General features: G+C 40.8%; 1 protein-coding gene across 5 annotated transcripts in view; it reads left to right on the top strand.

Moving 5' to 3' along the window:
* The window catches only part of PLD1 (phospholipase D1), a 182,378-nt gene that overhangs the window by 104,527 nt on the left and 50,762 nt on the right, over nucleotides 1–27,089 (top strand). For 3 of the 5 annotated variants that reach the window (XM_036017693.1, XM_028504911.2, XM_036017692.1), the window contains exons 13-21: nucleotides 3,166–3,276; nucleotides 5,139–5,339; nucleotides 6,320–6,530; nucleotides 7,106–7,219; nucleotides 14,720–14,848; nucleotides 15,561–15,679; nucleotides 17,080–17,193; nucleotides 24,212–24,322; nucleotides 26,862–26,950. In XM_036017693.1, coding sequence (XP_035873586.1) covers nucleotides 3,166–3,276; nucleotides 5,139–5,339; nucleotides 6,320–6,530; nucleotides 7,106–7,219; nucleotides 14,720–14,848; nucleotides 15,561–15,679; nucleotides 17,080–17,193; nucleotides 24,212–24,322; nucleotides 26,862–26,950 — 1,199 coding nt within the window. The remainder of the gene's footprint in view (nucleotides 1–3,165; nucleotides 3,277–5,138; nucleotides 5,340–6,319; nucleotides 6,531–7,105; nucleotides 7,220–14,719; nucleotides 14,849–15,560; nucleotides 15,680–17,079; nucleotides 17,194–24,211; nucleotides 24,323–26,861; nucleotides 26,951–27,089) is intronic. The other 2 variants (XM_036017694.1, XM_028504912.2) reach the window with 1 other exon arrangement.

Genomic DNA, 27,089 nt, shown 5'->3' with positions numbered 1-27,089 from the left:
TATGTAAAACTCTTAAAAAGTCCTACTGTTTATAGTATTGTGTCTGTTCTACCTGATTAAAAGCAACCTATAAAAGAAGATAAAACCTCAGTCTTTGAAAACTCAGGTTTGATGAAGCTTACTCTGTGGACACTTCAGTTTAGTTGACTTCGGTAGGGAAATGAAAGGTGGCATTGCATAACCCAGTCTAGGCCATTCATTTTCCTACTTCCTGTATCGATATTCTCCCCCGCCCACCATCCGCCAAGCAAAAGTAATTTCTCCCAGAGTAACTAAAGGGCATTGGTAAAACATGGGCTGTTTCAAAAGTATATATTTTTTAAAATTACAGAATTAATATCAGTCCTCTCATTTTCTTTCTCATTTGACTTTCATTTTGCATAACTGTTTCCCACAGTGATATAAGTCTTCACTATTATGACCCAGGAAATGCCTTTGTTTCCCAGGAACAATTTTTTCCTTTGCCCTGTATAGTTTAGAGTTTATGATACTATTGCAATACCTTGACCAAAAGAAGAGGAGTTTATTGCTTCATTATCACAGAAGTCTTGTCACTAATTAACCTTAGAGATAAGTGGTACTACCAATGTGGATATGGATGTGAGTAAATAATTGTAAACCAGACTGTGTAAAAATGAACTTTTTATATTTAATTATTTCCTTGTTAGTCATTTGTATGTAAGCTAAGAAGACTGAGTCTCTACCCTGTTTCCTTTAGAGTTAACTTATTCCAATGGTTAAAGACACAGCTCAGAAGAAAATGTCAGGTCTAATAGACAGAGGGCAATGACATAAACCATTAGCATTAACGTCTCTACTATTTCAAAATCCATTAGTTGTGCAGGTAAATGGAATATTATAAGATTCAGTCCAGTTTCTAAGTTGCATATGCTTCTCTTATGAGTGAGTAATAGTCTCATACGCCTAAGAAGTAGAATTTCATCCATTTAAAACAAATGAACTGTGATGAGAGATTTCCGCTGTAATGTACGATAATTTGGGATGAAAATTTCGATTTTAAACTTTATGTTATATCTTTCAATGGGAGGCTCCTTGTTGGTAACTGTTACTCAGTGCTGAATCCTAAATATTCAAATAGCAAAGTGAAGCTGAAAAGATAGGAGAAAAATAAAATAATGTTCTGCCTTTCATTTAGAACCCTCAATCAGTGGTTTATTGAAGAGTACTCACTAGCCAGACAAGTAGACATTAAACTGTTTACTTCTTGTCTACGCTTTCACTTCCTTGTCTCTTTACTCAAGTAATAGTTATATAGTTATAATAAATAATGAGCAAGCTCCAAAAGTCAACTGTTACCCAGAGAAATAGAATGACATAAATATGTGTGTATGTGTGTGTGTGTATATTTCTTATCCTACTTTTTTTAGTGCAAGAGTAGGTCTTCTAGTACTCACATTTTCTTAATGCAGCCCAGAATGTAAATCCAGTGTGTCCCTTCAAAAATGTATACTCTTCTTAGATATTATTAGTATCAAGAAATACAGAGTGTTAGTATTTTGAAGTGATGTGTTATTATAAGGCTTTAAAGGCCAAAATAATGCTTCTTAGTATGGGCAGAGCAATATTGGGGAATTGCATATGTGTTTTGTTCACTCTAAATTTTTATGTCTTGCAAACTAAAATATTAACTCTTATGTTATTTCCCATTTCTAGGTGAAAAATTAGATGTTTTCAACCCAGTAAAGATTTGTTACTCAAACTTCCATTATGAACAATGCCTAATTGTCATGGATTATTCTTAAAGAATTTAAATAATTCTTTGTTACTATAATTTATTAGATATGCCTACATCTCCAATACATTAGAAAGTATTATGGAAAAGTTCTTCCCTTTAATCTCTGGGATATTAAGTGCCTACGTGGAGGTAGATTCATTAGGCAATATATATACAGTATGTTTCAGAATGCTTTCAGAGCTGCTAGGTATAGAAAATATGAGTTTAAATGCTGCAAACATCACAACAACACTGAGGGTACAAAGCTAAAATGTAATACAAGTAGCGGTAAACCAGACAAGAGTACGTTGGTGGGGAACCATCCAAATGGACTTGGAGAAGGGGAGGGACATTCAGGATGGGACAGTCTAGCACAGACTATAAAACCTGTCACCACTCAGAACTAGATAAGAAAATACTAGTACTTCTTTTACTACCGGCTGTTGAACATTGTCTTTTTGATGGTTAATATTAATAATAAATGTTACTTAATAGGATTATAAAGTTTACTAGACACTTTGGATTTGACCCTCACAATGGTCTTGTCTATTTTCTTTTAGGTCCAAGATCTAAGGGTGGATCAGTGTTTTGTTTTGTTTTAAATTGAATTGGGGGCGGGGGGAGAGAAACCTTGATTTTTGTTGTTCTACTTATTTGTGCATTCATTGGTTGATTCTTTTATGTGCCCTAATGGGGGATTGTACCCACAAATTTGGTGTACCTGGATAATGCTCAGGATGGATCAGTGTTAATTTATGTGAGGCTGCTAAAACTCAACAATTTTGGAATATTAGAGAGGCTGACTTCTGAAGTCATTTTACTGATAAAATAGACATTAATGATTTAGTTATGGGTTAAGAGTATGAACCAACATATTTATCTTCTGAAGATTTAGAAATGTTTTTTCCATTTAAATACTTTTTTTTAAAAAAAGAGAAAAGTTTTATGAAACACAGCCCAAGAACATTAAGTGATATTTATTTTAACTTACTACATCAGAGTTTTGTAATCACTTCAATAATTGAAGTATAATAAATACAAACAAAAAATACTAAATTGGTGACATAAATCCAGTCAAAGCTTTCTCAATGACAAGTGTTTGAAAATGTTCATGGGTGTAAGACTATCAGACACTTTTAGGAGTTGTGGTTATAATTTCAGCCTTCTGGCTGTAATTCATCAAATATTGACACTGTCTTGGCATGTCAAGTTGGAGGAATGGAAGGGAGATAAATTTTATTTTTGAGATTTGTGCCTTAATACATATACATTTATGTTTCACTTCCTTGTATTATGTTTAGTGAGTATTTTATTATGTTTGTTTATAGAAGAACTTTTAGGAAGCACAATGTATAGAAAGGAAGAAGAAAAAGAAAACCATAACTTACCTGCAGAAATTCTCATTCTTCCTGTGCTTTCTCTTGTGGCAGCAAGAGGGGGTGAGGATTTTCGTAATGCTCTACAAAGAGGTGGAACTTGCACTTGGAATCAACAGTGAATACAGCAAGAGGACTTTAATGCATCTACACCCCAACATAAAGGTATTTGGGTTCATCTTGTGGAACAAGGTTTCTTATTTATTATTCTGTAGTTTTTCAGGTATAGTTTGCTCTATATGTGTTCAGGTATAGTTTGGTAATGTATAGAATACTTAATGTATATTTGGAATCAAGAGCATCGTGTCCTCAGAAATAGAAGAAAATACTATACTTTTTTTATACTTCTATTGACGGAGTCAGCAGTTGATATGTCCACTTCTCTTACCCTTGCTTTTAGTCAAAAGCACACTTCTGAGGCTGTTTTAGTATTTGAGGCTTGATTTGAGGCATGATTCCACTCTCCTCATAAGACAAGCCTGGGACCTCCTAGACATGACCCCCGTGCGGCACCCCTTGACCTCTGATGGCGACAAGGAGAGCTCCTCCAGAGCGCACCGTGCTTATCCTCATAACACCTTGTATGAAAGACTAATACAGTGAATAAGTACAAGAAGCAATATGAAGAAAGCTATTCATTATTTTAACAAGGACCTAAAGCCTATGAATAGATATTGGCTAGTCATTGAGACATATCTAGACAATGAATCAATAAATCTCCAGCAGGCTTAAAGTATATTAAAATTGTATATTTCACTTGGCTAAAAAAAAGATATTCCATGTCAATAGTAAGCAAAAGAGAGCAGGAACAGCAATACTAATATAAGACAAAACAGACTTTTAATCAAAAAAAGGTAATAATAGACAAAGAAGGACATTATATATTAATGAAAGGTTCAAAGTAGAAAGATGATATGACAATTATAAGTATTTCTGTACTAATAATGACCACTAAAATACATACAGCAAACACTGACAAAATTAAAGGGTGAAATAGAAAAGTTCTACAGTAATAGTTGGACACTTTAACATCCTACTCCCAATAATGTGTTGATATGTATAGAGAATGAAATATTATTCAGTCTTAGGAAGGAAGGAAATTCTGACATATGCTAAAACATGGATGAACCTTGAAGACATTATTCTAAGTGAAAAAAGCCAGTAACAATAAGACAAACATCGTATGATCCCGTTTATATGAATTGCCTATAGTCATCAAATTCATAGAGACAGAAAGCGGAAGGGCGGCTGCCAGCATTTGAGGGGAGAGGGTGTGGGGAGCTAATGTTTAGTGGGTACGGAGGCTTGGTTTTGCAGAAGGAAGAGTTGTGGAGATGGGTAGTGGTAACGATTGCACAGTGTAAATGAACTTAATATCACTGAACTGTACATTTAAAAATAGTTACTATGGCGAATTTTGTGTTATGTGTATTTTACTATAATTAAAAATGTCGTTTTAAAAATTGCTCTGCAAACTTTTGGAAAAGTTCTACTTAAAGACTTACAGAGATAGGGTAGGTCAGTATGCAATCATTCAAGGCAAGAAGCATCAAAGTAACTCTCAAATCAAGAGCTGCCAAAATATCTGTATCATATGCTTACTATTTCAACTCAGTGACTGCCAGAAGATGAATATAGTTATAAAAATTTTGCCAGAGATGGATGTTAGTTAAAATTTTAGAGTGTTTTTTAATAGTACCAGATATAATCCTTTTCGAGGGAAAAGGGAACCAACTATTTCATTGAGCTGACTTTTATTGAAATATGTGACCAAACTTCAAGCTAAATGGCAGCTGCCCTAAATGTGGTGTGGGTGAGAGTGGGAGTTTTAAAAAGTTATTAGGAGTCTTCCCCTGTTAAACACTGGGAGTAAAATTAGAAGTTCGGGAATTATCTGTGTTGTATACAGAGTCCATTTTGGTATTTGAATGATAGAAAATGCTATTGGGGGGAGAAAACAGACCTAGTTTATTATAGCACAAGGGACGTTTAAAAAGCACCTTCCATATGTATTTTTTCCTGTCCAGGTGATGAGACACCCAGACCATGTGTCGTCCAGTGTGTATCTGTGGGCTCATCATGAGAAACTTGTCATTATCGACCAGTCGGTGGCCTTCGTGGGTGGGATCGACCTGGCCTATGGCAGGTGGGATGACAACGAGCACAGACTCACGGATGTGGGCAGTGTGAAGCGCGTCACCACGGGGCCGTGTCTGGCTGCCCTCACAGTAAGTGATTTCACCTGTGCAGAATGGCATCCTAGGGACACAGTTTGTGTAAATGTACTAGAGCGTGATGGGCTGGCTGACTGCATGAGCGGTGGTGTAACCCTAGAGGAGTAAAGAATGTTGAGTCAGATGTGGACAGACCTGATTTCAAATACCACCTGGCAGGTCTGTAACTCTGCATCGTAGTCTGTTCCTTCTCTTGTAAGAAAAGAAAACAGATTCAATGGAGCATTTGCGATCTCACAGTCAGCTCCTTTTTTTACCCATTTAAGTTAAGGATTTATTCACTAGTTGGAAAAAGTTTATAAACAAAAATGTGTGGCAAATGAGCTTTAAGTTAAATAAGTTGCCTTACTATAAGTAACTGCCAATGTTTTTGGAATCTTCCTACTCAAAGGCATATGAAAATAGGATAGATAATTCTATTTGAAAGCAGGAGCTTGATAACTTCTCAAACTACCTTCAAGCCAAGAGCTGCCAAAATATATCTATATATTTATGATTTCAACTCAAGTGGTTGCCAAAATATCAGTACACTTATTTAAAAATTTGATGGGCTCCATCCTGTTTTACTGCTGGATATGTTGGTGATTTGGGGGCAAGGGATAGAAATGTAGTAATTGGTAATAGGGAGAATAATTGACAGAAAAAGCATTGCTTACTTAATGTTTAGCAGAAGAAGAAGTTCAGTAACTCAATAGTGAATATAACTTATGTGATTGTATTTGTGATAAAAAGATTACTTGGAATGAAATTTTAAGAATTTCACCTGAAAGAAGTACAATGGAACACCTGGAATGCCTTTGGTAGTATTTACACAGTTACCAAGGATCTCCACTGCCGTGTGGCTGACCTCACACATTATTGTGTGTCTCGTAGAAGCTCTCACCATGTGTCCACTTCACACCTCACCTGAATGGAATTAAAGGGCCACAATGCAGTGTATCTGATGCAGTATCTTTTCTTAATAATTTTCTCAGGCTGAAACAACAGGGTCTATGGAGTCCTTAAGCCTCAAAGATAAAAATAATTCTAAAAATGTGCCCATCCTGAAGAGTGTTGATGATACGGATTCAAAACTGAAAGGCATAGGAAAGTCCAAAAAGTTCTCCAAATTCAGCCTCTACAGGCAGCTCCACAGGCAGCACCTGCACAGCGCGGACAGCATCAGCAGCATCGACAGCGCCTCCAGTAAGTCTTCGTCCCTGCTAGAGCTGGTCTTGACCATGCCCTGTTCCCCCGTAGGGGACACTGTAGACCTGATGTTAGAGCCTGTCTTTCCATAATGGAGTAAACTGATCTGTGCTGAAAGGTCACTAGATCACCTGGCTCAACACCATGACATCTCATGGCTTTGCCGGCCTCTATTTAGGACAGACTTATTGTTTTATTCACACAGGTTGTCATAACAACCACAATTCATGCCTCTGATGGTAGCAGAATGACTCAGCTTTATAAAATAATGCCAAGTTATAAAGGAAAAAAAAAGTGATAGGGATACTTTATAAATTTTTTAGAGAAGAAATTTTCTCTTTCCATCCTGAAATATATCAAGTTTATCCCAAAATGTCAGATTTTCTACATCTTATTAATATACTATTCCTTTTAAATCTGTCTCAAAGCCCTGCAATTTTCTGTTGCCCCGAACTTGTGACTGATTTTATAGCCTTGCCTAGCTTTAAGAATGATCAAACCTGCTTACTGGTTTAGAAAACCCAATATACATTTATATCTTTGTAAAAAAAAGAACTCTCAACTTTCTCCAGGTTATTGTAATCACTGTAGAAGTCGTCAGAATTTAATCCATGGTTTAAAGCCCCACTTGAAACTCTTTCGCTCTTCCAGTGGTTCTGAGCAAGGGCTCACTAGACCTGACATGGGTAAGTGACGCGCGAAGCAGTGGAACCTGCTTAGGCTTCAGCTTGTGCTGCATGAGCAAAGCGAGTGTGTTTCTGGATTGTCTTTCTGTTCCTACAGTTTTCATGCCACGTATATTGAGAGCAAAGCATGGGGAAGTACCCAAGACCCCTACTCCCCAAGAACCTACACTCCAGCACTGAGATAAAACATAACCTAACAAGGGTACAGCACATGCACCTGCAGTTCGGGGGTGTTTTAGAAGTACCGTGGAAGGTGGGAGAACTTCTCTGTGATGATCTAGAAAGGTGTTCTTGAGGAAGGGATGCTGGATTTAGGTTTGGAAGTACTACGATTGCATAGGTGAGGACAGGAAGCCATGGCAGGTGAAGGAGAAGAGGTGAGCAAAGGTGCTGGAATGGGAAAGCGCCAAGTGCTTCTAAGTGTTAGAAAATACATCATTCAGGTGAGATGCAGTCTGTGATATAAGACTAGGAAGATACTCAGCTGTCACATTTGGACTCACCAACATAAATAAAGGAGTTGGACCTTTATTCAGTTCCAAATCTTGAAGGTCGTTGAGTGGAGGTGTTATACTCTAAAGGTGAATTTTTAGAAATTGTAATTTGATAACCTTTTGTAAGAAGAACCACATACTTAAGGACTAAATTAATCAGGCTAATTTATGGTGGTGGGAATGAAGAGGATTGGCAGTGGATCAGAACAGGGACTAGTAGTCATAATAATAAATAACCACCGTAAAAATCTCAAGCTAGTGTTTATGGCGTGCAGACCCTCTGCGGGTCACTGCCCCGAGCACTCGGGGTGCTTGGTAGTAATAGAGTCAGCTCCTCTCTGCAGACGAGGTGACTCATTTCAGAGGTGGTAGGTGACTTGCGCAGTGAAGTTGCTGTTCGTCAGCTTCCCAGAACCTGTGGTTCAGAGCTGTGGGGCAGCACAGACGCAGGGTGCACCGTGCCCTTTGGTTCTAGTGTGCTGTTCGGGAGATGACAGCCAGAGCCCAGCTGACATGGCTGGATGGAGTCACTTGTGGTGGCAGAATCTAGTAGTCTGGGGACCCTGCGTTTTTAAAACTGATTGTAGTTAGTGAATGAAAGCTCCAATGTCATTGTTATATAAACCTGATATTGTAAATAGTAACATTGATATACATTTAAAATGGAGAAAACTGTATGTGAGGAGACATTTCATTTAGCACAAAGCTAGTACTTGATGCGTATGTGGGCTCAGGGGTGACGCTCAGTAATTCGCGTGCTTGACAGAGCTCCAAAGCCCCAAGGTTGGGGAGGGGCGGGGGCCTCTGGGAAATCCAAAGAGCCAAGTCAGGGGTGACTGCAGGGACAGATATGAAAGATCAAGAGTTGGAAACCTGTCCAGGTAGTGATTTGCAATTCCATGTGTGGCTTTGCTGCGTTAGGACTAAAGTTAAAAACGAGATGGAGGACTGTGGCTGCCGAACCTTGAGATCGAGGGGCCTGAGTTACGCCTGAGTGGCCGTGTTGCAGACGGCAGGATGGGGCGAGTGGAAAAGCAGTTACAAGCCAGATGCTGAGTACGTTACGTAACTCTGGCCCAGGGCAGGCTGAGCAAGCTGATACCTGTGTGGTCTGAGAACACCCCTGTGGGTGGTTTCCAAGTGCTGAGGGAAACCTCCTCCCTGATAAAGGGGATACACATCCAGTGCAGCATTGTTTTATGAAGGAAGAAAAAGTAGACAACCTAAATATCCAAGAGTGGGGAATGCTGAAGGATGTCCTGAGTGTTTCATCCCCTTGAGGGAATGGTGCTCTCATTCAAAACTGTGAGTGGGGATATAAAAATAAAGGAATATTGTTCATTTGTTTCATTAAATAAGTACTTAGCTCCTATAAATACCAGTCATTGTTCTAGGTACTAGGGATCTCATGAACAAAACGTATGGAATTCAGTTAACTAGTGGGAGGTTAAGGATGGGAATTGTATATATAAATAGCTCATTAAACACAGTATATCAGGTGATAAGAATTATGGAGAACAACAGAATAGAACAGGGAAGGGCGGATGGACAGGGGAGGAGTTCCTATTTTATATCCAGCGGTCAGAAAGTGCTTCCCTAATGAGGTGAGTTTTCCACAGAGATCAAAAGGAAGAGAAGAATGAGGATGAGAGAAGGTCCTGGGGGAGGGGTCCCAGCTGGAAGGAACAGCAAGTGCAAGGGCAGTGGTGGGGGAAGGTGGGGGAGATGGGATCAGTGTGTTCCAGACATGGACTGGGAGAGAGCGGATGGGTGGATCATACAGGGTCTTGCAGCCCTTGTGAGGATTTTGGCTTTTACTTGGAGTGAAATGGAAAGTCATCGGAAGGCCTCGAACAAAGGATGAACGAAGGCCGACATATTTTTATGGCTCATTCTTCGGAGCAGACCTGGGTGGCGAGTTGTGACTGGACAGGCAGTGAGCACCACATCTGGGGGTGGAACTTATGGCATTTGCTGACACGCTGCAGGGGGGATGTGAGAGATGGGAAAGACTCTTTCCATTAACCATGCTAAATTACAAATGTAATTTTTTTAATATAAAAACTGATTTTATGTAAAAAGGGAGCCAAAGCGTAGTTGAGTCCTTCTAGAGCAGGGCTTTGCAAAGCCTCTTCCTCGGCCCTTGGTGTTTCTCAAAGGTTCTGAGGGGGACACTGAGCAGGTGGACCCCGGGCTCCCCCACCTCTGGTGGTGCCTGATGCAACCAGCACAGTCCTGCTTGTATTGTTCTGTGTACTGGGGCTCCATGTGAATCCTCACTGAAAAAGAAAAGTAAGTTTTTACTATTATAATAAATGGAGTTTAAAGAGCACAGCTCTACATTTAAGTCATAGAATGACTTAAACCTAGGCTGTTTTATAGAACATGAAACCCAAATTAAGCATAGAGTAATTCTTATTAAAAATTAGAAACTGAGTTTTGCTGAGTCGATAACTTGCTTCCCTGAGGCTCTGGACCACGGCAGCTTCCTGCAGCGTCAGCTCCCTTAAACACACAAGGCCAAGGCCGGGATGGACTGGGCTCCCAGCGAACGTTACGGGAGGCGCTTGGAGTATGCCTGCAAGATGGCCGTGAGCTTTTAAGTAGAAACACTGCACTACAGTCAGTGGATCTTAAATGCGTGTGGTGACCGTGGTTGATTCATGTATATATATTTTTTCAAAATCACTGAGCCATCTTCAGGATATTTTTTCTTTCAAAATTATAGTGCAAGAGGGAGAATTTCCAATTGACATTCCTTCAATGGACACTTTGTTGTTTAAAAAGGACTGAATTTCACTCCTATTCAGTGATTGTTGACGATTTTTCTTTTAAGCAGGATTAAATAGATGGCTGAGAGGGGAAATCATTTTCACTATTAAATTGAGACAGGTGTTTCTGTCAACATAAGAAACATCCAAGCCTGTAGAAAATTTTTATGAGTTTATCTGAGCCAAACTGACAACAGTTGCCAGCAAGCAGAATCTCAATGGATTGAGGAAATGTTCCAGAGAATGGCAGTTCTGCCGTGTCATTTATACATTACAAGCAAGAGGAGGCAGAAGGAGAGTTACATATGGTTCATCCATGACAGATTAGGGAGGTGAAAGAAAGCGAAGTGGGGAAATCTCAGATTGGATGAACAGTGAAATGAAGTAACAGATAGGTCTTTTCCATGGGTGGTATGGGACAGTTAATTATCCTTTACAGCCTGTAGAGATGGTGTGTGGTCTCGTGCTCTGGCAGGGACACTGTGCCCTGAGGGGTCTGTATAAAAGCAGATTCCTCTGACGTTCCAAAGGTATGTTGTTACAGATGCGAAAAGACACAGACAGACACAGTGAAGGTAAAGATTGGCCTTTGTCAAAGAAAATACAGACCTAGGACGTGACTACTCGGCATGACTCGCTTTTAGTTAGAAAGTGTTCATTTCAGACCAGGTGGTGTGGTCACTCTCGGTCTCTGAGTTTGTAAGGCCACCAGGCAGTCCTCCTCTCAGCTTGTCACGGTTCGTGTGTGGCTGCTTTTGTGTCCACGTTTCAAATGCAGATATCTAATCACAGGGGATAGTCAATAGAGGGTTGTTTCAGACTCTGCTCTTAGGGATACATCGATATAGATGTATGAGACGTATTTTCTGCTGCTAAAGAGCTTACTATCTAATAGGTAAGCTTCAGTTTAAATATTTCACTAACCTAGTGCCTGAATAATTCATCAGGGGGAGATGCCCTTATGGACAAAAATTGTCCCACAATTCCAAAATCCAAAGTTTCAAAAACCAAAAGATTTTTTTAAAAAACTATAACTCATTGAGGACATGCTTTGGAATTGGCCTTGAATATAGGTAGACATTCAGTAGGTAGAGACTATGAAGGGAGAAAAACAGGCATTTCAGGTAGATGTTATTCCTTAAGACAGATATGGGAGCTGTCAAAAGTATGTATTTCAGACATAGGTTTTGGAGGGGATGGGGAATGGAGGGGATGGGCAGTGGGGGTGTGGGGGAGATAAAGGTGGTGTTTTACCGAGTCATGCTGGAGACAACGGGAGTCTGACTAGCTTGCTCCAGTGGGCCCAAGAATGAAGTGAATAGGACAAACTTTTTCCAAAGGAGGAATCCGGAGAATTTTAATTTGGGAAGTGGTGATGGGAAGGTGGATGGAGAAGACAGTAAAGAAGAGAGAGGAGCCAAAAGTGATTCTGGGGTTTGAATGTAACTATGAGCAGAAAACAGAAATCTTGAGGGAGGACTTGGTTTCATGGGGATGATCACAATTCCAGTGTCACGTGTGATTTCAAAGGTCTGGGGAGACAACTAGGTAGACAAGGTCAAGTGAGGCACTGGAAGTGAGCTGTAGCTCTGCAGCCTGGAAGAGAAGCGGGGCTGGAGGGTACATTTAGGAGAATGTGGGAAAACCTTATCTGGGAGGAGGAGCTGGGAAAGATCAGGAGGGTGGGCTGGAGTAATGGTAGGGGAATGTGGCCTGGAAGCCAAGAGATGAGAGAAAAAGGGGGGTAGGGGTGGGGCGTGGCAAAGCCAGAAAACACTGGATGAGAGGCAGGAAGACTTCCTTTCCCTGAACCTTGGCAGCCAGAGTCTGAGGCACTGATGGATGAGGATTGCAGAGAACTGGCATGAAAAACCTGTGCTGAAAGGCAAGGTGAGTGCAATTATGAAATCAGTTGGGAGCCAGATACAGACTAATGAGAACCCCTAAGGGGAGCATTGCTGGTGTAGAGAGCCCTGCCTTCCTGTTCATCGATGCTCATGCAATTCTGAGCTCTAATCACAGTAACGAGAGTATTTGGCGCTTTTGCCTTAATAGTTCATTTGTTCTAAGAGGACCCTGATTAATTTGGAATCATTTAGGCCATGACTGAAAACAAAAACAAATCTGAATGATAAGTAGTTTGAATTCAGTTAGCACCAAGACAATTTTTGGAGACTAAGGATTTTCTTGCATTTGTTTTCCTTATAATAACTGGTTGTTAGATGAAAGTTAATTTTTAAACAAGTGTAGGTGTATATATGTAAAACTTTAGCTTAGAGTTTCTCAACTGATAACAGATTTTATTTGCAAGTGTTTTTTTAAAATTTGACATTTTTCTTCTTTATCTCTCTCCCTTCCTCCCTCCCTCCTCTCTTCCCACCCTTCTTCCCTTCCTTCTCCTTCCTTCCTGTCTTTCTCCCTCCCTCCCTCCCTCTCTCCCTCCCTCTCTCTCTCTCTCATTATCTTTTCTTTCTACAAAGTGCTGTGTTTTCTATAAAGAACCTGTAGGTGAGCAAACAGACCTGGCAGTACTTTGGCCTCTCATAGAGAGCAGGAACATAAATCATTGGGAGAAATCAATAGAATTCTATTTTTAACATTATTCAGTTTTGTTGATCTTTACCACTTGAAGACATTTTTCTTTTATAGGATATTTTGATAACCTTTGAAGGTTAATTATTCTGTTTGAGATAGAATATTAGCAGTGTGTGGGGTGATTCCTTAAAAACTTTTGCTCTGCAAATACTTATGGATTGCCTACTGAGTGCCAGGAGCTACCCCAGGCAGTGAAGGAAGGCCCTCCCCACCCGAGGAGCTTCTAGACGAGTGGGGGGCAGGGAGGGAGCATCCTTACCCAATTGCATTACAGAAGGCCCTGCGAGTGCAAATATTAATGGTTCTGCAGCACAGCAAGTAATTGCCTGTCCCTACTAGGATCTGGGGGAGGGGGGGTCTCTGGGGCATGTGACAGCTCTGTGGCTCTTGAAGGATGATGAGGTCAGGCTGAGAATGAGGGAAGAGCATTCCAGGAAGAAGGAATAATGTGCCAGCTGTACAGAGACATGACGGAGTGGGCCTGTCAAAACGCCGTGAGGAATGTGATGCGCGTGGGGCCTCAGCTGTACGGGGAAAAGCAAAGACCAGAGAGAGGGAGACTGGCCCCAGTGTGGGAAGAGACTTCCCTGCACGCTAAGGCCTTAGGATTTGATCCCCTCGCAGGAGGCTTTTAAGCAAGGAGTCTGCATTTTAGAAAGACGGTTCTGGGACAGTATGATGGTAGGGGGACCAGTTCATGTCTCTCACTGGCTACTGTACGTGGTATTATTTATTCACTCAAAGAACATTTTTACATCCAGTGTCTATTTGCTAAGTGTTTCTTTTGTGCGAAGTGTTGCCTCTGTGTTTTGTAGTTCTGCTAGTCTTCCTGCTTGAGTTGTCTCTATGGTCAATATAGCCCATAAACATACAAACAATTTAAGTAAACATATTTATCCCCGAGTAAAATTGTCCTGGCAAAGCTCTTTGTGAAATGTCGCAGTAGATGGCTGCCTTTGTGCATGTATAGTCATAAGCTTCTCTCTGTTGTGATTTTTATGGTTGTCGTTTATGATTTCAGGGATATAGAATGTTGGAGCCCGAAAGATCTTAGATGTCATCTAGGCCAAATTCTTCATGTTACACATGAAGGACTTCTGACCAAAGTGGTGAAGTTCAGTGTCATTTAGCTGGTTAATTCCAGGGCTGAAATGTGGGCTGTTTGCAAATTTGATGTTCTTGCCTTTTGAGATGCAGAAGACATCAGTGACACATTAGGTGTCTGCCATATTGACTGAGGAAAGAAAAGGGCATGACTTCTTAATATCCACAGCATCTCACGTTTCCCTACCTGAGCCAGGGCTTTCCTCCTCTCTCAGGGTTCCTCCTCGTAAGCTCCTTACTCACAGTTAGCCCTGTGACCCTTTCTTCCAGTGCTCTGGTGGACAGTAAACCCAAGAACATTACATTTCACTGCCAGATGGCAAACCTGGTTATAGCCCCAGCTGCCCACTATTAATAACCTTAAGGGCTATAACACCCTGTCAGCCCACAGCCTCAGATGGACGAGACGTATACTTCCCTAGTTAGGAATCTTAAGAAGGAAAGTTAAGTCTAGGTGTTTCATAAATGAGAGTTGAGCCTCCGCCCTGGAGCCCACCTGAACCACAGTCTCTGAGCGGGTCTTGCCATGTTCACAGACACCGACTCCATCCGCAGTCTGCAGACGGGTGTGGGAGAGCTCCACGGGGAAACCCGCTTCTGGCATGGAAAGGACTACTGCAACTTCGTCTTCAAAGACTGGGTTCAACTCGACAAACCCTTTGCTGGTGAGTACTGCTGTGGTGGGTGGCTGCTTATGTTCTGTCTGCTTACTTGTCAACATCTCGGCAAGTACGCGAGAGCATGATCTAATGTCTGGTTTTCCCTTGAATATTTGGTAAAACTTTGGAGACTGATTCAGTCATATAATGAAGGACTGCTTATAGTTATAGTAAGAAAAAAAACATAAAATAGAGCTTACTTGTTTGAAACCTCCAGGTTGTATATAGGCACATTTTGAGGGTAATAATCTGTCATTCTCCAAAAGATGGTACCTTCCCTTTGATCATCTCGCCTTCTGCTCATCGTCATTCTTCATCGTTAAAGTGACACATGTTAGGTTAGCACTGTGCTTGTGTGTCTAAGGGGAAATAGAGATGGCACTGCATACGTAGCCAGGCATTATTTCAACAAGATAAAAAAGAAAAATGTAATACGAGTACACAGCCTTAGATAATTTGTACCAACTCACATCTTCCCTTGTCTGGTGATTGTCTAACACTGAGTGAAATGAAAACATATTTGGGAGGTGCATGGAGATGATCGCAACATGAGGTCTGCATTTCACTTGGTTATGGAGGTATTGTTCCACCCAAGCCAAGGAATATGCACATCGTGGACATTACCACGTTTCCTTTGCTGGGCTCAGCTCCGGGTTCAGATGGCTTCTGTCTCTGGCACAGAAGTTAACAGTGATCTTTGCCTGGTGCACCTGGGCAGATTTCATTGACAGGTACTCCACCCCCCGGATGCCATGGCATGATATCGCCTCTGTGGTCCATGGGAAGGCGGCTCGTGACGTGGCACGTCACTTCATCCAGCGCTGGAACTTCACAAAGGTACACGCATCGTTTTATCATGATTCAGTCCACATGAACAGGGGCAGGCCGGGAGGAGGAGACACCTAGAGGGTTGGCAAGAAGGGGCTGCAGCGGCCACAGCTGTGCTCTTCACCTGCTGTTGGGGGCCTGGCTGTCAGAGCACCTGGGCTTCTGTGTAAAAGAAATGGTCTTGAACTTTCATCATACGGATCATTTAAAGCACAGAAGGAAAGGTGCTACTACTATCAGGACCCATGTTTTAACCCTTTTAACATCTTGGATGCTCAGTGTTGACTGAGCTTCTGCCCAGGGCTGATAGTCAGTCGCCTGGAGGGCTGCTGTAGGGGGATGGGGTTCTTTCTTGGATGGGAGAGATCAAACTTTCAAGTCCTCCTGATCCTGGCATGGCACGGGTTCATCTTGGAGAGGCGGTTCTGAGCAAAGTGAGCAGGGTGAGACGACCTGGCCACCTTTTCCCCCCCCATGATTGTGTGCCTTCATTACTCTTAGGAATTTGACCTCACATTTACAAGTGTTTGTCGCCCAGGTGTTACTAAGGTTCCATTTTATTTCCTTTAAATGATGATGAGGCGATCATTATTCTTCCCAATGATTTGGAAAAAGATTAGTTTTATCAACAACTAGAGTCTCACCTTATTTTTCATTTATGTAGCATTATGAACAGTGGGAGCTTTTAGAAGTAATGGATGTATCTTTAATAAAAACTCAGGAGACATGAATGAATAAACAAAGTGATACTATCTTTAAACTACTAGACAAGTAAAGTTTTTTTTTAATTGCTAATACTTGCAATTGGGTTTTGGATTTTTGATGTTCTTATACCCTGTTTCTGGGAGTAAATTGGTATAACACCAAAAAGCCTTTTAAAAGACATACAATCTTTGACTCAGAAAATTTTTTTCAGGTATTTAAGTTAAAGAACCAACCCAATAAACTAATTTACTTTGACTTCCAACAATTTAAATAAAATGAGAAATAACTGAAATGCTCATTAACAGTAATTTCTTAAAGAAATTATGATTTTATAGCATTTTACCCTGGAGTTAATTTTAAATGATGCATAGTGCTATATTGCTGTAGCAAGATGTCTGCAACATAGTAAAAAATCAGTTTATAAGAGAATAGCCTCATTTTTGCAATTCTATAGCTCTGATAACTATATTTACACTTTAAAAAATATATATAAAGAATATATTCTTACTACAAAAGGTACAGGAAGGAAAAAGGGATTCTCCATCTCTGGGAAATAGAAAGAAAGCAAAAATAATCTATGTGCCTCTTCACCTGGAAACATCCACTGTTAATATTTTTTTTCCTATTTCTTTTATAATCACAAAATGTGGAAGAGTGGAACTGTTTTCTCCCTTGAACCTTTTACCTGTTTTTATTCATTTTAGATTATGAAATCAAAATATCGGTCCCTTTCTTATCCATTTCTGCTTCCGAAGTCTCACACAACAGCCCATGAGCTGAAGTATCAGGTGCCTGGGTCCGTCCACGCGAACGTGCAGGTCAGTCTTGCTTCCCTGTATTCGAAGGGCTGCCAGGTAAAGTCACTCCTGCCAGGCTGAGTGCTGCGATGCCGGCTTCCTTCACGTCATTCCTTCACGTCATAGGGGCAACTCTAAGGGAAATCTGAGTAGATCTTTTAACATGTATTATTATACTTCATATTGTAAATATATTCGATTTACCCTCTTTCCAACACGCTTCTGTAAATATAGCAAATGCATGCCCTTAGAAAAAGCCAGGCAAGGAAAGGCTTGTCTTGTAATTCCTTCTGAACTGACCCCAGCAACACGATCCATAGTGAACCTGAGACTGACGCCGGTTAAGCACTGGGAATGTGGCTGAAACTTTGCTATGAAGCTAGTTATAGTTCAATCTAATTTTAGTTCCTAATTAGCCAAATGTCTTCTAGAGGCTCATGCAATAGAAAAAGGAATTTGATAAGAGTGTCACAGAATTTTACCACATCTAGTCCAACCATCTCAAATTACAAATAAGAAAATTAAGACCCAGTGGGGCTATGAGACTTGTCCAGGGTCCCGTAGCTGGTTATAGATTAGAGGTGGACCTTCAAACCCTGTTTCACTTTACTGTGAACCGATCAACTTCAGCGCACCCACCTGGAGATCCTTCGGGGAGAGCTGGGATGGGCCACTTGTAGCATTGCCTTTTCTTCAGTCATCACTACCAGCACCAAAGGTGTTGTTTGAGGAAAGATCCAGCAGTTTGCTATGGCATCGCTGATTTGGATCTACATAATTTGGACATGGATTCAAGGGAATATGACTGTGTAAGCGAAATGCCTAACTCATTTACCTTGTACTATGTGCAAGTAGAGATATGTGTGTATATAAGAAATGAAAAGACATTTCAGACCATAAATCAAATAATAAAGTAACCAAGAAGAGAGATCACTTCAGAGAAACACCTATAGCAAATACATAGTCTTCCCAGGCTAAAGGAGACAACTAATTTAAACTTAGAGGCACAGATGTATATGCATTCCTAGGTAAGTTAATGAATATTTTATGAACCTGTTTAATTTTATTCTACTTAAAGGGAAAAAATTACTCATGCTGTAAGGTAAAATGGAGCCTTGATATTAAAAAACAAGAGAATTTAAGATTTGAAATGTCATTAAAATGGACTCAATGATCAATTTATCACAGTTAGCAGATGCTAATTAAGCATTTGCTGAAAAGGCATTGCTGGGAATTATGTAATTTTATGATCAGCAAAGGATATTCTATCTCAGTGTTACATACACGTACATCTTCTAATGCCTGTTAGTAAAGCCCTGCTTTAAATATCCTCATTCGTCCACCCAGGTAGGGCAGATGGATGCTATGCTGTGTCCACTCTACCAAATGCCTCCCTTGGTTCACCTTCTCTGCCACCTGTGTTTATGAAGTGCAGTGCCATCTGTTTGCACACTGGGATGCAGAGGAGGCAGAGAGACAAGGGGTTCTGTGCCTCTGGAGACGTAATCAGTCCAGGGAGAGAAAGCTGTGATGTTAAGGAATCCAGTTGACAGCGGTAGGCGTGGTCTGGGACTAAATGCCAGCATGCAAGTGCGGACCATCATGCTGTGAGAGCTTGGCACACGGGAGGCAGGGAGCTGGGTGTCCCTCTGAGGACCAAGCCTGCCTGTTCAGACGATGGTAAAACCGACTACAGTAAACCATTTGCCCTTGAAGAAGCGGTAGATGAAATGTAGATGGCATAAAGCCTTGGCCTGCTGGCCTGGTCCATTTTGACTTCAGTGGGGAGGTGTTGCTGAATTTTAGAACTTTTTTTTAATCCAGGAAGAAGAAAGATACGTGAATGTTTTATGAAGATTAACCTAGATCGGAGTTTTTCAAATTGGGTTCTGCCTGTAAAATGCTAATAGCTATTCTAAAAAAAGATTTCCAAGGACAAATTCATTTTTGCAGGTTAAAAAATTGGATATTTTAGTGCCTTTGTTATGCTGATGCGTATCACGAAGTCATGAGTGAATATGCTGAGAATTCCCCAAGCTTAAGTGCCTGAGGATCTCATTTTGTCCCATGTCTGTTTGCATCTCTCCGAACAAGCATACTTTGGGACCGAAAGCTTACACACATGAGGAACATATTAGACTAGAAAGAGACTGAAAGCAAGGAGACAGGCAAGGAAGCCGTTACAGCAATTCTAGCACACACTGATTTTGTATTCATAAATTAACATTCTTTTTCTTCATGAGGACTCCCCGCAATTTTAAAAGGGTCAGACCTCACACAGCCTGGATCCCTGCCGGTTGCCAGTGAATGTTTTCCAGAACTGCCCAAGTAGCTCCAGTTGTGAAAACAACGGGGACAGATAGTGTGCGTCCTTTTAAAGACAGGAGATGTCTGAGATGAACGGAAACTGAATAAGAAAAGAACTCCGTTTCACTTCTCCCTTTTGGTAAAGTCCTGACCACAGTATCGTTTCACTTCACATTACTTACTGGCTCTAAATTTTACCCACCTTGTTCTAGACGGTATTGTTTGGAGGTCATAAACATAGAGAGCTTTGAGGGTGAAAGCGATCATCTGGCCCAATCCCTGATTTTCCAGAGAACCAGCAGGGTGCAGGGAGCTGGGACCTGGCTGTGTAGGCTACTTAATTTTATCTTTGTTCTTTTTTTATTTTTTAAGGCTACTTCATTTTTTAAGGGTTTAATATCATGTTTTTCAAGCTTTTCACTCTCTTAGCTGTCACGTGGCAATAGCCAAATGACCATTACATACCTTGGTTGAGGATTTAATAAAATGCTTCTTTAGGTTTATTCCCTTTAACATACATTTGAACATAGTTTTTAACATAGTATATTGCTCATACATAATTTAGAGACCAGAAGCTTCATGAATTAAAAAGTAGCAATACACTGTAGCCAGGGGAAAAGACAAAGTAGGGTCAAAGTATTCAGATCCCAGCTTTGCTACATACTAGCTATGTAACCTTGGGAAACTTACTTTACTTCTTTATATGCATTACCTTCATCCATAAAACAGGGATCCTAATAGTATCAGTCCATAGGGCTGTGATGATATTTAAGTAAATTAATCCACACAAAGCATTAGAAGAGCCCTGGCTGGATGGCTCAGTTGGTTGGAGCATCATCCTGTACACCAAAAGGACACGGGTTCAATTCCCTGTTAGGGCACATACCTAGGTTGCAGGTATGATACCTGTTGGGGGCACATAGAGGAGGCAACCAATCAATGTTTTTCTCTTAAATCAATTTAAAAACATAAAATACATAGGTGAGGATTTTTAAAAAGCACTTAGAAGAGTACACTGGTTTGAATTATATCAATATTAGCTATAACCTTCAAGCTTTCCCTAGTTTCAAATGTTTTTTTATATAATTTCCCAAGTTTTCAAAAGTTTGAAGCAAAAAAGTTGACTTTCTTGGGATGGGTCACCAGGCTAGTTCTGGATACAAAATTTTTTATGTCATGTATTTATTGAAATGGAGGGAAAGCATCTTCAAAGTTAATAATAGATAAAATTATTGTTACTCTTTCATCTGCAGAAGGAAACCCAATTATTTCTTTTTCTAAATAAAAAATTTCATTTAAAAAAATTCATTGAGTTTCATTTATACCTTGTATACCTGCTGTATGTATACTCCAATATAAAAATGTAGAAAATTATTAAAAAGTCATATTTTAAAAACTAAAATACCCTTTAAATTAAGAAAAGCAAACCCTGGACCCAGTCACCCCGGTCGCACACTGCCGGTGACTGCCCCCCGCCACCAGCCATCACACACGATTGTTGGGGTCCGCAGGCGTGCCGGCCACCGGGACGGAGCGATGGCAGTGCAAAGCACGCCTGCCCCCTCCACCACGAGTTTCTGTGTCTTAAAGCATCACCCCAGCCTGAGAGCTTTCTTCAGCAGCTTCCACCAACGCTATTAGAGTAATCCTGTTAGTGTTTTCCCTCAGTGCTGGGTGCTCTCAGAAGCCTTCCAAGAGCACTCAGAGAAGAAGCAGGGCAAAGGTGTGAGGTTGGGGGTTGGAGTAAAGATGGTCCCGAAACTGCCTATACACAGAGTATATTAAAACAACAACAACAAAAAAAACTATTCTCCCTAAGAAAAACAAACTAGATTCTTAAATGCTATCATTACCACTAAAGATAAATGAGCTAGACAGAGGAGAGTTGACATGTTTATTAAAGTAAAAGAAAATCGGTGATGCCAAATTAACATCTATTTAGAATCAATACATGGGAACAGCCCTTTTTATTAAATCGGGGAGCTTATTGGAAAAAAGCCATTTCTTAGAAAAATCATTGCTGAGAAGTCCTACCAAGTTGAGGGAAATATTGCGTCTGGAATCATGTCTTTAGTCAGTTTCTCTATTAATAAAAAAAACAAAGAAAGGGAAGGAGAGAGGGGGAAGATGGGGAGGAAGGGAGGGAGGGGAAAGAGAAACTATGCTGACAGTTGTGAATGACATTCAAATATACTGGACAGATTTGTTCCTATGTTTGGGGAAAAGGTCAAAATGAATGTTCCAAAGGGTGTCAATATAGGAATCGATGTAGATTTTAAAGGACAGCAAACTGTGATGTTTTGTGATAGAATAAAGCAGGTAGGGAAGGGTTCAGGGAAGCCGTGTGACTTACGTGGAAGGATGGCAGGGACGCTGTGTTCCCCCGGTGCACCAGCAACACTTCCGCGTGCTACTGGGGCCTTGGCTGGCTGATGCCCGGTGAGCGGGCAGTGTTTGGTCCCGGCCCAGCACGGTGCTAAGCTATACGTGGGTTGTCTCATTTAATATTCACCAGTCTGTAAGTTGTACACCCTGATCAATCCCTTATTGTTTCAAATGAGGAAACTAAGACACTGCGAGGTTAAAGTAACATAGTGAGTACGTGGTGGGGATGAGAGTGGGCTCTAAGCCGTCTGAGTCCAGCGCCTGAGCTGCTCACTGCTCGGCGGAGGCTGTTTCCAGTGAGACCTGGGGCAGTTGCAGCCACCAAGGGCTCCAGCGAGGCACAGCTGCGTGTCAGGCTTGCCTTGTGGTGCCATCTTCTGCTGCCACTGCCCCAGACCCCGCCCCAGCCATGTGTGTGCTGCTTCCCGGCCCCCAGCCCCTTAAGTATATCTTTCTTCCTGGGGCCTCACGGCCCTTAAGTCTTATTCCCTAAAAATTGTATTTTCTCCCTCTCCTTCAGCCTTAAGGTTAAAGATGATGCACCTTAGCAATGAAATTCAACATAAATTTGCATGAACTAAGAATTGAAACTTCCATTTGTTCAATCTTTGTTATTTCTACTAGTGGGCAAATAATGCAGATCTTTGGGGATGAGGCGAAGTCAGGATATTTTTTCCCAGCGGGGGTCATGTTTATCTAAATTTTCCTTTATGAGTTTTCCTTTGAGATATTTGACTGTTTCTATTCACAAGTATATTTTCCAGTTTTATTGCACATATTCATTACTACAATTACATAAGATGCTTCGCAGGGAGCTGTTTTGTACTAATGCCTCACACTGAATAAAGAAATAACATTTTAAGGATGGCACAACCAATCATTTTAGGAACTATTAAGTTTCAATTTCAGTAGCCTTATAGATGCAATTTTTTAAGTTATTGATTAGAGTAAGAATTGTACCAGATTGTTTATATACGGGATGGACAAAAGTAGGTTTACAGTCATTTGTATGGAAAAGAATAATAAATAACAGGAACAAACTCTGTGTTTCTCGGACTCACAACCTCAAACCTACTTTGCCCGTTCTTGTGTAACAGACAAAACTGATTATGAATCAGATCATTTCATAATATTCCTAATAACTACAGGCCATTTTTCCAATTTTGAATTTCTGTTGACCTCGTGAAGAACAGCATCAACACTCATTTCAAATCAGGAAGTAAAAAGTAAATCTACTTTTATAGTGATTCTTATGTGATGTCTTGCTATTACTCAAGGAAAGCACCTACTATATACCCAACACTGTACTGCAATACCAGTTAGAATGCTGAAAAAAATGATGGCCAGTGGTGCCTTAGAGTTGAAAAGCCTTCCGTGCCATCTAGTGCACCCTCTCTGCAGTGTTGCTGGCATGGTCTGCCACCACTCAAAAACACCCTCTGATGTTCTCATTAATAATAGCAAACACTTAGTACACAGCAGTGACTGGGTGCCAGGCCTCCAGTGCACTCCACAGCAATTCATGCAATTCTTTCTTCAATGCTATAAAGTAGCTTCTCCGTTTTATACAGCAGGAATCTGAGGCACAGAGAGGTCAAGATCAAAGCCACTAAGTGGCTGAGCTAAGCTTTGGACCCAGGCAGCCCCACACCGTGTCAGTGTAGTTCGCATGTATGCAGGGGTCTGAGCTGGAAGCCCTTACTGTGATCTGGGTGGGAGCAGGCGAGTGTCTGATTGGAGGGAGGCCGTGATAAGAGGGAGCGAGAGAGCTGCGAGTGGAGGGGCACGCCAAGGATCAGACAGCTGATTAAATGAGTCCCCTTGCCTTTCGGCAGGTATTACTCTGAACAACATCTGTCTGAAGGGGGAGGAGTAATAGCATTATCAAGTCAGAGGTAGGACGGCCATGCCATATGGTTCGTACCAGGACACTCTGGGGAGTAAAAGCGGTAGTAGTAATAAAGGCACCAGGACAACAGGAGTTCTGGGGTAATAGTGGCGCTATCATGGAAGAAGAGGACAAATGGTCACCCTACTCAGCCACCAGAAGGGTACTTCTGAAATACTCTTGGTAGAAACACTTCATCGTTTCCAGTTTTGAATGACAAATATGCTGAGCGGAAGAAGAAATTCTCAGTGCTTGAATGCCAGCTGGGCTCCTTCCTGATGGGCCAGTTCCCTACGACCAGTTCCCCACCCGCCTACTCTCACTTGACCCACACGGGACACTCAAGCCACTGTACTCATTCAGTTGTTCAAAAGAAAATGAATTGACTTTATTGTATCAGTATATCTGGTGTCACCCCCACTGTCTTATGTTTGCTCATTTCTGATGGCTGCCTCGTAGCTGCTTCGCTCTGCTGCTGACTGGTCTGCTGGGATCAAGTACCATGAAGAGTCCATCCACACAGCTTACGTCCACGTGATAGAGAACAGCAAGCACTATATCTATATAGAAGTAAGTCTCACTTGTGTACATTGCTACGACAACCTGCCTTCCCATAAATGCCGTGTAGAGACTGCAGGGTCCCCAAACTCAGCATCTATTGTATTGAGTGTATGTTGATATGTGAAGAGGCCTTAGGTTACCTGAATTTTTACTTCCCCAGCATACCTGACATTAACTCAGAACTCTAAAAGAAGTCACCAAGATCCTTGTAATTAAATGTATCAGCTCATAATATTGTTATGTTGCACTCCAACATGGATGTGAACATTGTGATTTGGCTGGGATTGGAAGTGTGAGGCATGTGCTGCTTCAGGAGAGCACAGACAGGTGTAAGTCGCTAAAATAGAGACCCCTGGGTGCCACTAGTGTGGGGATGTTGGAGAAGGGAGAATGCAGGCAAAGGAACATGGGAAAGGAAGATGCGAGAATATTGAGGGCAGGTACCACCTCCTTCAATCCTGTGTGAACGACTGACTATTCATTACAAATCCCAGAGTCTGTGTTCAAAGAATAGGAGGAGATCTAGGGACACTGGGTTTACTTTGGGAACTTTAAGTGCATTTCATACTCCATCTGAAGCTACCTTCGAGCACTTGGAAAATCCTGAAAAAATTAAAAGACATTACAATGCAAAAATAAACCAAAGCACATGTCTCTTCTTTATTTCAGTTTTGTCTTTTTCACTGAATTTTGTAAAAATGCATGGAGGGAGATGGCATGGCTGGAGAAAATCCTTCTAGCCCTGCTTTCCTCCCCCTTGAGTTCTGTTCATTAAAGGCAAGTAGGAAAGAATTAGAGACTTCTTTATTTCACAGATGTAGAAAAAAAGAAGGTAGATTAAATATATTAGCAAGCTAAATGCAATGTTGTGTCCTGGATCAAATTATGCAATGGAAAAAGGACATTAGCGAAAAAAAAATCGTGAACTCTGGATAAAGTCTGGAGTTTAGTAATACTGATACGATGAGTGTTATTGATTTCAAATATTATAGCATAATAACGTGAGATGTTAAGAGCTGGCTCACCCATTACCCAGAATCCTTTTGCTTTACCTCTTCTTGATAACACCAATGTTGATACTCATGGATGAGGACACTCACCTGGTTGGTATACCTCTAGTCAAGGTAAGATATTAGCATTCACCCTGCTGTCCCCCCAAAAGAAGTAAAGGACATGATACATGGCCAGTGTATGTGACAGCTGCTGAGGAATGCCATAATGTAAATTCAGAAAAACAAACACGGTTTGGTTGCCACTGAGATTTTGATTGTTTGATGCCCTAAGGCGAAAGACATTCTCAAATGAGTTTCTGCACAGTATCTTCTTGTAAGTTTGTTTTCAGGAGGCAGTTCACAGATATATGTGCTTAAGTATAAAAATGTTTACAGTAATAAACATGATAATGTTACATAAAGATGATGATATACTGACTCATTGTTTATACATATCTTTAAGATGATTGGCAAAGGTTACTTTGTGATGACTATACTTAAAGTTACAGGGATAGTATAACAATATGTCTAAAGAGAACATGTAATAGTGATAATGTTTGTATCTAATTTTTAACATTCCTCCATGCAGCAACTAAATCTTTTATACCATGATAATGTTGTACCCTGGATTTTTAGTAAAGGTATTATAGAATGCTTTATAGATGCATGAATAATAGAAGCAAAGAAAAAAGAGAAAATTATTCCTCTTTCCATTTTATTGGTCTATTTATATATATGCAACATACAAAAGAGATTTTTAAGCTACTTACAATAGAAGTTCAGGCACAATAAAAGACCAAAACAAATGAGATAAAACCAAAGCAGATACTAGTCAATAATTGAGAAAGGTGGAGAAAATTAGACCAGGATCCTACCATCTACCTTATTAAAAAAAAGTAAACTTAGCATGAGACAGAATGTTTGTCAACATAGAATTTTTATTGAATTTATTGTGGTGACATTTTTTAATAAAATTATATAGGTTTCGAGTGTACAATTCTATGACACATCATCTGTATATTGTATTGTGTGTTCACCACCCAAAGTCAAGTCTCCTTCCATCACCTTTCCCCCCCTTTACTTTTTTTTTGCTCATCACCTTTTTCACCCAGCCTTCCCTGCCCCCTTCTTCTTGACAGCTGTCAGAGTGTCCTCCGTATCTGTCCAACATAGAATTTTTAACCATAAGCATTTATGCAATGTGTGAATCTAAAAAAATATCTGACTTCCCTATTAGTTAAATTTAGAATGTTCCTACCATTCATTCTAAGCATGTAACGTACAAGGACTTTGCATAATGAAATAATAGTTTAGCCTTTCTCTTGACGAAAATGCTGCACCTGTCAGCACCTGGAAATGCCTGTGACCCAGGGTGAGATGAGGCTTCTTGTATTCTGTGATTTACTTTCCTGAGGTCATGTCCGGGATCAGAGCATGTCTGCTATGTCAAACATTTAAAAAAAAATACTGATGTAGATTTTGTTGTATACCACGTTTCACTTAAACACCATTAAGACAAGGAAGACTTACGTGATTGTCCTACTGTTTTTCTGCAGAACCAGTTCTTTATAAGCTGTGCTGACGACAAGGTTGTGTTCAACAAGATCGGTGACGCCATCGCCCAGAGGGTGCTCAGAGCGCACAGGTAAGGGTCCGGCGTTTTGGCGGGGCTGCGACTGCGGCTGTTCTTGCGTGTACTGCTAAAGAGACTTTGGAAGGCCCAGTCTTTAGAAAGCTGCCTTTTCCTTAGCAGGCATGATTTGGTTCGGCTCGCTGGTTATTGG

This window comes from Phyllostomus discolor, chromosome 2 (genome assembly GCF_004126475.2).
Source record: "Phyllostomus discolor isolate MPI-MPIP mPhyDis1 chromosome 2, mPhyDis1.pri.v3, whole genome shotgun sequence".
In the NCBI taxonomy this organism is placed as follows: Eukaryota; Metazoa; Chordata; class Mammalia; order Chiroptera; family Phyllostomidae; genus Phyllostomus; species Phyllostomus discolor.
Note: the sequence above shows the minus strand (reverse complement) of the source record. Positions and strands in the feature narration are given on the sequence as shown.